The sequence below is a fragment of the Drosophila pseudoobscura genome, chromosome X (genome assembly GCF_009870125.1).
Source record: "Drosophila pseudoobscura strain MV-25-SWS-2005 chromosome X, UCI_Dpse_MV25, whole genome shotgun sequence".
In the NCBI taxonomy this organism is placed as follows: Eukaryota; Metazoa; Arthropoda; class Insecta; order Diptera; family Drosophilidae; genus Drosophila; species Drosophila pseudoobscura.
The window spans coordinates 7,118,739-7,130,554 of record NC_046683.1 but is presented as its reverse complement, the minus strand read 5'-3'; the positions used below and the strand labels follow the sequence as shown (position 1 = coordinate 7,130,554).

General features: G+C 50.8%; 4 protein-coding genes across 4 annotated transcripts; 1 reads left to right on the top strand and 3 right to left on the bottom strand.

The window, feature by feature from the left end:
* Positions 1 to 1,096: 1,096 nt before the first annotated feature.
* Positions 1,097 to 2,349, bottom strand: LOC4814796 (C-type lectin 37Da). The gene is made up of 2 exons (XM_001355093.4): positions 2,183 to 2,349; positions 1,097 to 2,119 (listed from the first exon to the last, which is right to left on the bottom strand). The coding sequence occupies exons 1-2, from the start codon at positions 2,310 to 2,312 to the stop codon at positions 1,665 to 1,667; spliced, it is 585 nt and encodes a 194-aa protein (XP_001355129.2). The 5' UTR covers positions 2,313 to 2,349; the 3' UTR covers positions 1,097 to 1,664.
* A 248-nt stretch (positions 2,350 to 2,597) lies between these two features.
* Positions 2,598 to 4,521, bottom strand: spirit (Serine Protease Immune Response Integrator). Its single transcript, XM_001355094.4, has 4 exons — positions 4,062 to 4,521; positions 3,675 to 3,992; positions 3,359 to 3,578; positions 2,598 to 3,287 (listed from the first exon to the last, which is right to left on the bottom strand). The coding sequence occupies exons 1-4, from the start codon at positions 4,114 to 4,116 to the stop codon at positions 2,663 to 2,665; spliced, it is 1,218 nt and encodes a 405-aa protein (XP_001355130.4). The 5' UTR covers positions 4,117 to 4,521; the 3' UTR covers positions 2,598 to 2,662.
* A 602-nt stretch (positions 4,522 to 5,123) lies between these two features.
* On the top strand, positions 5,124 to 7,977 carry Mcm3 (minichromosome maintenance 3). Its single transcript, XM_001355095.4, has 2 exons — positions 5,124 to 6,617; positions 6,701 to 7,977. The coding sequence occupies exons 1-2, from the start codon at positions 5,259 to 5,261 to the stop codon at positions 7,820 to 7,822; spliced, it is 2,481 nt and encodes an 826-aa protein (XP_001355131.2). The 5' UTR covers positions 5,124 to 5,258; the 3' UTR covers positions 7,823 to 7,977.
* A 646-nt stretch (positions 7,978 to 8,623) lies between these two features.
* LOC4814969 (protein DENND6B) lies at positions 8,624 to 11,301 on the bottom strand. Its single transcript, XM_001355096.4, has 2 exons — positions 9,865 to 11,301; positions 8,624 to 9,775 (listed from the first exon to the last, which is right to left on the bottom strand). The coding sequence occupies exons 1-2, from the start codon at positions 11,029 to 11,031 to the stop codon at positions 8,930 to 8,932; spliced, it is 2,013 nt and encodes a 670-aa protein (XP_001355132.3). The 5' UTR covers positions 11,032 to 11,301; the 3' UTR covers positions 8,624 to 8,929.
* Positions 11,302 to 11,816: the final 515 nt, after the last annotated feature.

Sequence of the window (11,816 nt, the reverse complement as noted above, 5' to 3'; positions counted from 1 at the left end):
ATCTTTCGAAAACTGAAATGAGGATTTTGAGATGAGATGCTAAGATGTTGGGACTATTTGAAAGTTTGGTGCTTAAACTAAGCTGTGTGATTAATGTCTTTGAAGTTGAATCTGATCATTTCTTTGCCTTTTCGCGACTGATTCTTTTCTTATAATTCTAATTTCAATTTCATCTTCGAGAAGATAATTTACCGCAAGGGGAGTTCCGTTATCCAAATAATAGGTCATCGTGCCCGATGGTTATCGATGTTGTGTTGACTGTTGTCCAGTGTTGGCTAATGTCGCAAATAACCGTCGCCTCGCCTCTCCTCTCCATACCCAGAACACGCTGACGATCAATGAGCTTGCGCAGCTTGCTGACAGACAGACATAGAGAGAGAGAGAGAGAGAGAGATATTGAGCTTTGAAGCCCACCTACACATACACACACGCCTACTGCTGCATTCGCCCATACACACATAGACAGACTGACAGGACGGGACAGGCAGACATAACAGAAAATGTAACGGTGAAACGGCAAAGGCAGGAGAACAAGATAGAAAGTACGAACGAACGATAGATAATGAGTGAGCGAGTGAGAGGGAGGGAGCTAAGTAAATGTTTAAGAATTATTAAATTTATGCACTCGTCTGTTGAATATTTATATGTATGTATGTAGTTACTACTATTAACTAAAGATAAATATGCAATATTCATGACTTGTGAATTTATATATGTATGTATATGTAAATGTATATGTATGTGTGTGTGTAAAGCAAGTTGGGCAAAATGTCTAGAATATGGAGTAATTCTAAGGATTCTTAAACGGATAGCTACTTAGAATATGCACCACAGAATACACCACATACATGCATATGCGAGACTACACACATACACCCACAGACTCTACATATACAGACACACACACACACACCTAACATGCCTAATAGTGCATCAATATTAATGTTGAGGTTATGTCGTAGATTTTCCAATATCCGAATCGCTGTTTCAACCCTAGACACGTAAGCTCTTTATCTAACCAAAACACTTACACACGCGCACACTCGAAAGCGTCTCTCATTTCTCTAGTCTCTCAATTGAATTCCATTCCAGACTCTGGGTTTAACGCTTGGTTTCCACCTCTCTCTTCTCTCTTTATTCTCCTTTCCAAACATAATGCATACCACACACATATGCATCCTCAGTAAGAGAACACGTGTGCCGTTGTTGTTGAACAAACAAAAAATGAACTCTTGAACATTTTTTTCGTTGTGGCGATACTAGGATATACAACATAACGTACGTTCGTACGTATAACTAAATATAATGTTAAGAAATGATTGCAAAATTGAAACCTACATATATGTGTATGTTATGTGTATGTATACAACATATTCAGTAGAAAATTTAATAGATCTTAAGTCGAAAATCGTAATGTTTAGTATGCATAAATAACGTAACTGATTGTATAATTAGTGGAACAAAAAACGACAAAAAAGAAACAAGAGAAACAGAAACAGAAACAAAAACAGAAACGGATGCGGAATGATCAGAAAACAATGAGAAAATGATAATGAGAGCGATAGTCGATACAATTACGATTACGATTACGATAAATGATAAAAAGCGGATAATAAAAAGCCGGCTAAAACTATGTGATGCCTCGAATACTTTCTTGAATATTTCTACCATTTGATGTAGGTAAATTTAAAGGTCTTCGGCTCGCTGGACTCGCAGATGTACAGCATCTGGATCTTGCAGTTGGCGTCGTTGATCATTTCGCGGGTGGCGAACATGTGGACGCAATTCTCGTTGCCTCCGTAGTTGTCCGGCATTTGCTTGGGCCCGTTCCAGGGGGCATAGGTCATGGGCCGGCCATTGGACAGCCAGTAGAAGGCACCCTCAGTGCCCAGATCGTTGCCCGATATCCAAAAGTAGTCGTTGTTCTTGAACCCCTTGGCCTTCATGTACTTGATCAACGACTCCATCTCCGGCTTATCCTCGATGGACGCCAAATGGGCGTTCATCATGCGACAGGCCCCTGCCGCCTGAAACCAATTGACCTTGTTCATCGGCTCGATATAGTAGTAGTTGTCCGCAATCCGTACAAACGGCGTGGTATCGATCTCCGAGGGAATGCCTACGAATACGATGAATGGTTGGGGATGGATACTTTAGGATCTCATTCCCTGCCACCTCTTACCATTGTACACCTCCGTGCGGTAGTTGGTGAAGATATTCACGTCGGGCAGGTAGGCCCAGGCCAGGCTCCAGCCGCCTGCCAGGAGCAGCATCACCACACCACCACAGGGATTCCATTGAGAGCGAGGCATCTTTAGCTGGCTATGTTCGAGGCACGAATACTTGCTGACCAACGCTCTAGGGGCTTTATAAGGTATACCAATCCGACCAATCGGCCAGCGCAACTGTTTTGCCGAAAGCCGTTAAAACAGCTGGAAATACATCCGGGAAAACAGATCGAACAGAACACAAACGGTAGACCGATCGACCGATAGGCCCTTATCACCAGCGCCAGCTTTCGACGGCGCGGCGGCTCGTACCTTCCACAAAACGTCGAAGACGTTAGATCAATTGAGTTCTGCTTCTAGAGTGCTGGCTGCTATATAAATATTTCTTTTATTTGTTTAAATTATGAAATAATAGATAAATAATTGATTCCTTTTCAGATTGGTCCCCTCAGATCGAATTCGGGAGCAGGCGGGAGTGGGATCTGCTCCTGGTAGCCACCGGGCCAGACAATCGCCTCGATCCAGGACACATAGCTGGAGACGCGGGTGTACACCGAGGGCGGGCCACTGGCACAGCCCTGGCCGAGCGATGTGATGCCCACCACATAGCCGAGGGGTCCGTTCTGCATGATCAGCGGGCCACCAGAGTCGCCTTGGCACGTATCCCGCTGGCGAGTGGCATCGCCAGCGCACAGCTGCGTGGCCACCACGCCCAGCGAGAGGGTCTCGGGTGGATAGTGGATCTGGCACTGCTCGTTGCCCACCCACTGGAGGGGCACCTTCAGCAGCTGGGACGAGGAGAGGCCAGCAAAACGCGTCTGGCCATAGCCAATGGCCATCAGCTCTGTGTCGGCCAGCTCCTGCTGGTCCCACAGACAGGTGGGACGCAGGGAAGGCGCCCGCAACTCTGCATTCAGCTCCAGCTCCAGCAGAGCAATGTCATTGTAGGCCGTACTGGCGTTGTACTCCGGATGAATGATGGCGCGCTTGATGTTGAAATCCTCGCCTGTGGCCAGGGTTAGATTATCGCCACCCAAACGCACCTGACTGGGCAGCGCTCTGCGGAAGGTAGATGAAAACAATAAGGCTTATATTTCGCAGATCTTGCCTGGATGCCTGTATGATCTTACCCGCCAAAGTCAATGCAATGGGCCGCCGTGAGTACAAATGTGGGTGAGATCAGGGCTCCGCCGCAGCGATAGTAGATCCGCTCATCGAAATTGGACCGCCAGCCGAGTGCCGCCATGAAGGGGTACTCCCGGTAGGCCGTCGGTTTTCCCCCCACCACCGACACCACGAAGGTGATGTCGCGCTCGTTCAGCTGCTTCACATTATTGTAGTCATAGCACGCTGTCACAGATAGAAAGAGAGAGTGAGGGGGGAAACCCGATTCCCAAGGGTTAGTCATGGCTTAGAGATGAGAGGAGTAGGGGATTTCGTACTCACCCAGCACGCTAGGGCGCTTCTTGAGTGACGGCAACGGGGGAAGTGTGGGTCGCTCTGTTGTTGTTGTGCTTGTGACGGAGATCAGTGGCTGTTTATCCGGCTCACAGCAAATGTAGTGATCGAATTTAACAAAATAGCAGGTCTTGGGAGATTCCCGCTTTTCGAGCCAACGCCGCAGGGCCGGGGGGCAGTCCTGCATTAGCTTGCAGGTGCCAGCCATTTGCTTGGCATCGTCCAGGAAGCACTCGTCAAAGGACTCCTTGGGAAAGATGATCCCACGCTGCGACAGCGGACTGATGGCAGCTGTGGGCGTGGCCGCTAGAATCAAAGTACATACCAAATTATCTCCACAGATCCAGCTCTCTGCAGATTTCTTTTCTCTATTACCTGCCGCAAATGGGAGCAGCAGCAGCGGCAGTAGCAGCATTGGATACAGGCTCATGATGGGGTATCTTCCTTTCGTGCTCGCGGCCAGACGTGTACTGCACTTTGGGGGATCTGATCGGATCGGATCGGATATCTATTCGAGTGTCGGCAGCCGCAAACCTGCCGGACAACTTCCTCCACTTACTCTCCAGGCACGCGCGCTGAATCGCCACTTGAAATGGTTGGCGCGTATTTAAAAATTGTTGCTGCAATTCCTGTATCATTATTATCGCCAAATGAGCTTGACTTTGTGACACACCATCTGGGGGCTTTGGGATCGGTTTCGCTTTTGGGTGATAATGAACGGCGGCAACGCGCTGCGACCGGTTCTCATTGTTGGCGCATTGAACCTGGGTCATATTTAATACGAATTGCTTTGGGTTTGTTCTTATTTTGATCAAAACCGGCTGCGATAATCACTCAATGGAAGGCCTTGTCAGCGCCGCACAACCGCGTCGACCACCCCCTTGTGGCATTTCAGTCACTTGCACTGAAAGGTCATACTAATAAGTGGCTAATTTCAAAATATCGTTATTCACCACAGCAGTGTTTTTCTAAGATGCGCCTGTGGTCATACTCATATGTACTTACATAGTATTTTCTATTATTTTCCAGTCCATTTAAGACACATTATGGACTCACCCTCTTGTCCAATGCACCACTGCAGAAATCGTGTAGAAATGCAATTTAGAACCATGTCCCAGGTAACATCGAATAATAATTAGCATCGAAATTTGAATCGTTTGATGTCAAAAAATAAATAGCGAAGGTTTTTCACACTGGCGCTACCATGGTGCTTATATGAAAGAAAAACGGAAAAAAATATTTGAAACATACAGATTTCCCCTCTAGGTGTCGCTTTTGTCAATTACATAAAAGTGTAGTTTGTACGTAGCAAATGTGTAGTTGGCATGTAGTTACTTTGTAAAGAAATAAATACCTACGGTATATTTTTAAAATGAGACGGTATATTTCGGTATATTTCTGAGGTTTCTGAGACCGCGGTCACACTACACACTACTTCCCGCCAAAAAGTTTGCATACGGCGCATTTAGCACCACAAGTTGTGTTTGTTTTCAAGCGTCTCGCCGAGAGTAAGGAGAATTTGGTGTTTGATTGCTGATCGATCGAGAGTTGAAGTTCAAGTGAAACAGAACAATGTCCCACGATAGTGAGCAGTTTATTAGGGACATACAGCGCGAGTATTTGGACTTTCTGGACGATGAAGAGGACCAGGGAATCTATTCCGGCCATGTGAAGGATATGATTGCCGAAAAAAGCAAGCGTCTTGTGGTGAACATCAACGATCTGAAGCGCAAGAATCCGCAGCGAGCCATGGGCCTACTTAGTAACGCATCCGACGAGCAGCTGGCCTTCGGTCGTGCCCTCAAGGAGTACGCCTCCACGGTGGACCCCAGCTATGCCAAGCTGCACGAAGACTTCTTTGTGGGCTTCGAGGGCTGCTTTGGCAATCGGCATGTGACGCCGCGCTCCCTCACCTCCATTTACCTGGGCAACATGGTCTGCGTGGAGGGCATCGTCACAAAGGTCTCCCTGATCCGGCCCAAGGTGGTGCGCAGCGTCCACTACTGTCCCACGACGCGCAAAGTGCTGGAGCGCAAGTACACAGACCTCACCTCCTTCGAGGCCGTGCCCTCGGGCGCCGCCTATCCCACCAAGGACGACGATGGCAATCTCCTCGAGACAGAGTTCGGACTGTCCGTCTACAAGGACCACCAGACGCTCACCATACAGGAGATGCCCGAGAAGGCGCCGGCCGGCCAGCTACCCCGCTCCGTTGACATTGTCTGCGACGATGATCTCGTAGATCGCTGCAAGCCCGGCGACCGAGTCCAGATCGTGGGCAGCTATCGCTGTCTGCCAAGCAAGCGCGGCGGCTACACATCGGGCACCTTCCGCACGGTGCTGCTGGCCAACAACATCTCGCTGCTGAGCAAGGAGAACAACCTGGACATCTCGCGCGAAGACATTATGGTCTGCAAGAAGCTGGCCAAGAACAACGACATTTTCGAGCTGCTTAGCAAGAGTCTGGCCCCCTCGATCCACGGCCATGTCTATGTGAAGAAGGCGATTCTCTGCCTCCTGCTCGGGGGCGTCGAGAAGCTCCTGCCCAACGGCACCAGGCTGCGTGGCGACATTAATGTGCTGCTCATCGGCGATCCCTCGGTGGCCAAGTCTCAGCTGCTCCGCTATGTGCTCAATACGGCACCGCGTGCCATACCCACCACTGGACGGGGCTCCAGTGGCGTGGGTCTGACGGCGGCCGTTACCACCGATCAGGAGACGGGCGAGCGTCGCCTAGAGGCTGGCGCCATGGTCCTGGCCGATCGCGGTGTCGTCTGCATCGATGAGTTCGACAAGATGAGCGACATCGATCGCACGGCCATACACGAAGTGATGGAACAGGGTCGCGTCACCATCTCCAAGGCGGGTATCCATGCCTCCCTCAACGCCCGCTGCTCTGTCCTGGCAGCTGCCAATCCCGTGTACGGAAGGGTAAGAATATTCTGGCCCTACTCCATCCACCATCTACCATCTACCATTTTGTATAATCGATCCCCCCTACTCTGTTTTTGCAGTACGATCAGTATAAGACGCCCATGGAGAATATTGGGCTGCAGGATTCGCTGCTGTCGCGTTTCGATCTGCTCTTCGTGATGCTGGACGTGATCGACAGCGATGTGGACCAACTGATCTCTGACCATGTGGTGCGCATGCATCGCTATCGCAATCCCAAAGAGGCCGACGGCGAACCCCTTTCCATGGGCAGCTCCTATGCGGACTCGCTCTCCTTTGTCTCCAGCAACGAGGAGAAAAAGGACACCGAGGTCTATGAGAAATACGATGCCCTGCTGCACGGCAAGTCGCGCCAGCGCCAGGAGAAGATCCTCTCCGTGGAGTTCATGCGCAAGTACATCCATGTGGCCAAGTGCATGAAGCCGAAGCTGAGCGAGCAGGCGTGCGAGGCCATTGCCAATGAGTACTCGCGCCTCCGCTCCCAGGAGGCCGTCGACAGCGATGTGGCACGCACCCAGCCCATCACGGCCCGTACTTTGGAGACGCTGATTCGTCTGTCCACGGCCCATGCACGCGCCCGCATGTCCAAGACTGTGACCATGGACGATGCCCTGTCGGCCATTGAACTGGTGCAGTTTGCCTACTTCAAGAAGGTCCTGGAGAAAGAGCGCGGCAACAAGCGTCGCCGCTATAGCGGCGCCTCCGATGACGGGGACGATGTCGCCAGGGAACGTTCGCCCACGCGTCGCAACAAGCGCACCCGCACCGAGGCCGACTCCAATTTTGTGGTCGATAGCGACGAGGAGGATATCGAGACACCACAGCCGGATGCCGGCGATCTGACACGTCGTGAGACCCGTCGCTCTCTACCAGCCGTACGCAGCGGTGAAACCAGCAGCAGCACCACCAACGCCAGCCTGTTGGCCAGCAGTGAGGAGCAGTCGGTCGGCGCCACGCCCACGCCGGCTAACATCAGCGATGCCCGTCTAGGGGCCTTCAAGAACGGCCTGCAGCGTCTGTTCCGCGAGGCCCGCGAGCAGAGCCTGCCCCTCGGCCGCATCACAACGGCCATCAATGAGAACAACGCGGAGCCATTTGCCAGCGGCGAGATCGAGGCCGCTATCCACCGCATGACCGACGACAACCAGATCATGGTGGCCGACGAAATTGTCTTTCTTATCTAAACACAAAAAACCATTCCATCGCTCCGAAATCCGCCCTCATCCCTTGACGTTTCCTCGTTTCTCTTCAACCACACATAATCCTCATAAATATTGGTTAAGTTATATTTTTTGTTTTCTGTATAATTTATATGATAATAAAATCTTGGAACCACTCATTGCCCCATGGCCCCCTAGTCTGGAAGGAGGTCCTCTGCCCCAGTACATCCCTGGTTATGGCTGGGAAATCGATCGCTTTTAACGACGAAATCAAAACCAAGCAACAAGCGCCTTGCCGATCTCGACGGGCAGCACGATTGCCTAGGGAACACGTGCCTGGCCGAGTACGAGAACGTGGAGATGAAGCAGCCACCCGACTGCCGCTTTTGTCCGCGGCAGGAGCAGCGTCATGCACAAGCTTCAGTTGATCGATTATCAGATGTGTCTCGGCATCGATAAGGAGTACTCCCGTTAGCCCTCCCGCCCGAATGCAGCCCCTAAGGAGCCGCCTCTATCCTTGCCTCTGCTGCAGGTGCATATCAGGGCACAAAAATAAAATTCGGAAAAGCCAACGTGGGGAAATAATAGTTCGACCTCCACATATCATATCAGAAATCATTAGAGGAGAACCATAATTAATTATTTCTGCTGGAAAGTGCTCGTTTCGTTCTCCGATTTGGCATGTAACGCGAAACCGACTGGTAGACGCTTATCAGCAAACAAATTGGCACACTCTTTTCTTTGTCGCGGTGTAAACGGGGGACTCTTGTGTCTTGCTTTTCGATTATTGGTGTCCTTGAATATACATATAACGATTATAAGCGATTTGTGAATTCAGTTTGAGGTTTATTTTACACTTAAAACAGACACGGATATAGCAATAATAGATCAAATCCGATTTTAGACAGTTAAAACGTATATACAACTATGAAGAGGCGTCGCTCAGTACCTACCCCAAGCCCTGATGGACTCCATCTAATGGATTACAACACACAACATCACACGCGCCACACACACACACGCAGGCAGGCAGGCAGGCGGCACTCACTCGCATACAATTAATGAAGAGGGATTGAGGGGTAGTGTATAGTAGGAAGCGCCATTGATTTAGCTAAGGATCTGCAGGAACGATCAAAGATTCACCACATTCTTGAGATCGGGCGGCAGCAGACCCTTCATGCACTCGATCTGCGCCTGGATCTGCTGCTGTGTGCTCATCCGATGGCTGGCATTGCTGCTGTTGTGGGCGCTGAGCCAGGCTAGACCCTCCAGGCCATGCGACTTGTCGCTGTAGAGATTCAGTTTTTGCTTGAGCTTGAGTATCATATCGATGATCTCCACCTCCTGTTTGTCGTGGGCCCAGTGCTCCAGATTCGCCTCGGAGAGGGCCTGCAGCTGTAGATCCTGGAGGGTGAGCTGAAGCTCGCGATGCCGCGACTCGTACCATCCGCGGAAGTTGGGCGAGCGAAAGAAGCGCCTGTACAGGCCCTTCCAGTCGCCCTTGAGGGGCGACGTTAGCTGCGGCCCGGCCGTCTCCAGAGTGGCCAGGAAGTCGTCCAGCTTGAAGCTGCTCGCATTGGGCGCCGACTTAAACGGACTGATGTCCTTCTGCAGCGGCATCAGCGAGGCCATGTATCGCTCCAGCGGTATCATGAAGCTCTGCGTCAGCTCCAGCAAATGTCGCCGAATCAGCGCCGTCTGCACATGCTCTGGCCGCTTGGTCTTTAGCCCCAGAAGCACCTTCTTGATCAGCGCCTTGTCCTTTTTCAGATACGGCTTGTACTTGGTGTGCAGCCCCGACGCCGAGCTCCCATCCGTTCCATTGGAGCTGCCACCGCCATTCAGAGCCGGAGTGGTCTTCATTGATGATCTGCTGGACAGGTGATCGGCAGAGGAGCCACTGGAGAAGGAGGTGGCATTGCGGTGTGAGCCCATCTTCTGGCCCATCAGCAGTTGCTGCTGCTGCTGCATGTTCTTCTGCGCAATACAAAAGCGGAAGAGAGGCAAATATAGAGGCAGATAAGTGCATATGTAGATAGAGGAAGCTTTAGCGCCGTATAGCTTACCTGGTTGTCCACCAGTCTGAGCATGTGCGGCCAATCCTTGAGCAGCTTGATAAAGAACGGATTCGTGACGCCCAGAATGCAGGCGGGCAGTCCCGCTTTGCTGGAACACTCCTGGGTGAACTCCCGGAATTCGCTGTCGTGAATTGTGAAGTAGGGCCGCGCCTCGGCGCAGTATTCCAGCGGTGCGATGAGCGCCACCAGCGCTTGGACCATGTGCGAGCAGTCGGCTGGAGAGGTGGCCACCACCACAATGGGCTCGGCGGTGATGACTAGTTCCCAGAGCGTGTACAGCTGTTCCATCACAAAGCTGAGGGAGCGGAAGAGTTCGATTTCGTTGACCGACGCCAGCACCTTGCTGCTGGCCAGTGTCTGCGGGTCGGACAGCTCGTTGGATGAGGATGAGGAGGATTCGGTGGGTGATTTGCGACTGCTGGTCGCACGCGGAATGCAGATCTGATAGTTGCACCCGAGCAGTGGCAGGTGGAGGGTCTGGCCCACGCGCAGTCCGGGCCAGTGGCTGTTGATCTGCTCGCAGGCCTGCCGTAGGACGTCGGTGCCCTCGTCAAAGTATTTGGGCGCCAGCTGCGCCAGTATATCGTAGTAGAGATTGAAGAAGGGCAGGCGTGTGATAATGATGAAGCTCTTCTGGAAGTAGCCGCGCGGCAGGTTCGCATCACGCTTTTGGCGGAAGTAGACGAAGCCCCAGTAGTGGGAGCTATCCTGGCGCAGGGCCGGCGCACAGTCTCCATTGTAGGTGGGCAGGGGCTTCTGCTGGTGCTGTTGCTGCTGCTTGGAGATGGCACGCAGTCGCATGTGGAACTTGGTGTCGCCCATGCAGCCCGAGTTGGAGTCGGGGAAAGCCATGTAGCAAATGTTGCTCACCTCCTGGTCGCTGGGCATGAACTCTGGTGGATAGACATACTCCAGGGCCTGGCCCAGGTTGAGGTCGAAGGTGACCACACAGAAGCAGTGCATCCACTGCGAGAAGTGTATCCAGTCGTCGATATTAGCATTGGCATTGACATTGGAGATCTCCGCATCCGTCTCCGCATCGGCCAGCGTCTCGTTCAGTTTTCTTGGCGGCATTGCAGCCGCCCTGGCTGGCAGTGGGGCTGGAGCAGCGCCACCAGACTGTGGCTTCTCTTTCGGCCTGGCATTAACGTCCATTATTTTGTTGATAGGCAATTGTTGTTGGGTCGTTCATGAACGAACGAGCAAAAAAGAACTGCAGTGAACGAACTGAATAGGTTCGCTTAACCCATCATCTTTATTATCACAGAATGATAACTGTTGACTGCTGGCCTTAAATATTTTGTTGCTTTTAATTAAAATTGCATGCACTTTCACTTGTTATTTATTTGTTTTTAATTGCCACTTTCTCCTGGCGTTGCCACTGCGACGCAGGAACATCGAAAAGCATCGAAAACATCTGCTGGCAACTGTTCGATCTTGTTTTGGGCGAATATATTTAGTATATTTTTAAAATTAGACGGTATAATGCTGAGGATCAGACGCTCATAGTGCCACGAACAAATGAGTCGTAATTTTAATCGGGATAAAGAAAGGGGTATGGAAAACAGGCAAAAACAGCCAAGGAAAATTGCTAGGTTCGTACGAACTTCGCTTCTCCATACCCTCTTTTTCCTTCCATTATGTAGGAAATGTGTAGGAACGTGTAGCAAATATGTAGTTACCGTGTAGTTCTTTTCCCGGCGCCGAAAATTATTACACAGATTTTATTCGCGCCCAAAAACAATTTCGATTTCATAAACAGGTACGGTAATTCAATAAAAGCAAGTATTTAAAATAAACCAGTCAAGTAGAAAAGAGGTTTATTAATTGGACAAAAATTATGTGGGCAGGGCTGATAGACCTATCTATCTAGCAATATTCTAGGGAATATCAAAATCGAGGAAAATGGTTTCCAATCCTTGACGGAAAATGATTAACCC

Bases quoted from the DNA above. Each gene is read 5' to 3' on its own strand.
- LOC4814796 (XM_001355093.4), bottom strand. From the start codon at position 2,312: ATGCCTCGCTCTCAATGGAATCCCTGTGGTGGTGTGGTGATGCTGCTC. The intron at 2,120-2,182 runs GTAAGAGGTGGC...TCGTATTCGTAG, and splicing joins CCGCACGGAGGTGTACAATG to GCATTCCCTCGGAGATCGAT.
- spirit (XM_001355094.4), bottom strand. From the start codon at position 4,116: ATGAGCCTGTATCCAATGCTGCTACTGCCGCTGCTGCTGCTCCCATTT. The intron at 3,993-4,061 runs GTAATAGAGAAA...CTTTGATTCTAG, and splicing joins GCTGCTCCCATTTGCGGCAG to CGGCCACGCCCACAGCTGCC. The intron at 3,579-3,674 runs GTGAGTACGAAA...TATCTGTGACAG, and splicing joins GAAGCGCCCTAGCGTGCTGG to CGTGCTATGACTACAATAAT.
- Mcm3 (XM_001355095.4), top strand. From the start codon at position 5,259: ATGTCCCACGATAGTGAGCAGTTTATTAGGGACATACAGCGCGAGTAT. The intron at 6,618-6,700 runs GTAAGAATATTC...CTGTTTTTGCAG, and splicing joins CCAATCCCGTGTACGGAAGG to TACGATCAGTATAAGACGCC.
- LOC4814969 (XM_001355096.4), bottom strand. From the start codon at position 11,031: ATGGACGTTAATGCCAGGCCGAAAGAGAAGCCACAGTCTGGTGGCGCT. The intron at 9,776-9,864 runs GTAAGCTATACG...TGTATTGCGCAG, and splicing joins TCAGACTGGTGGACAACCAG to AAGAACATGCAGCAGCAGCA.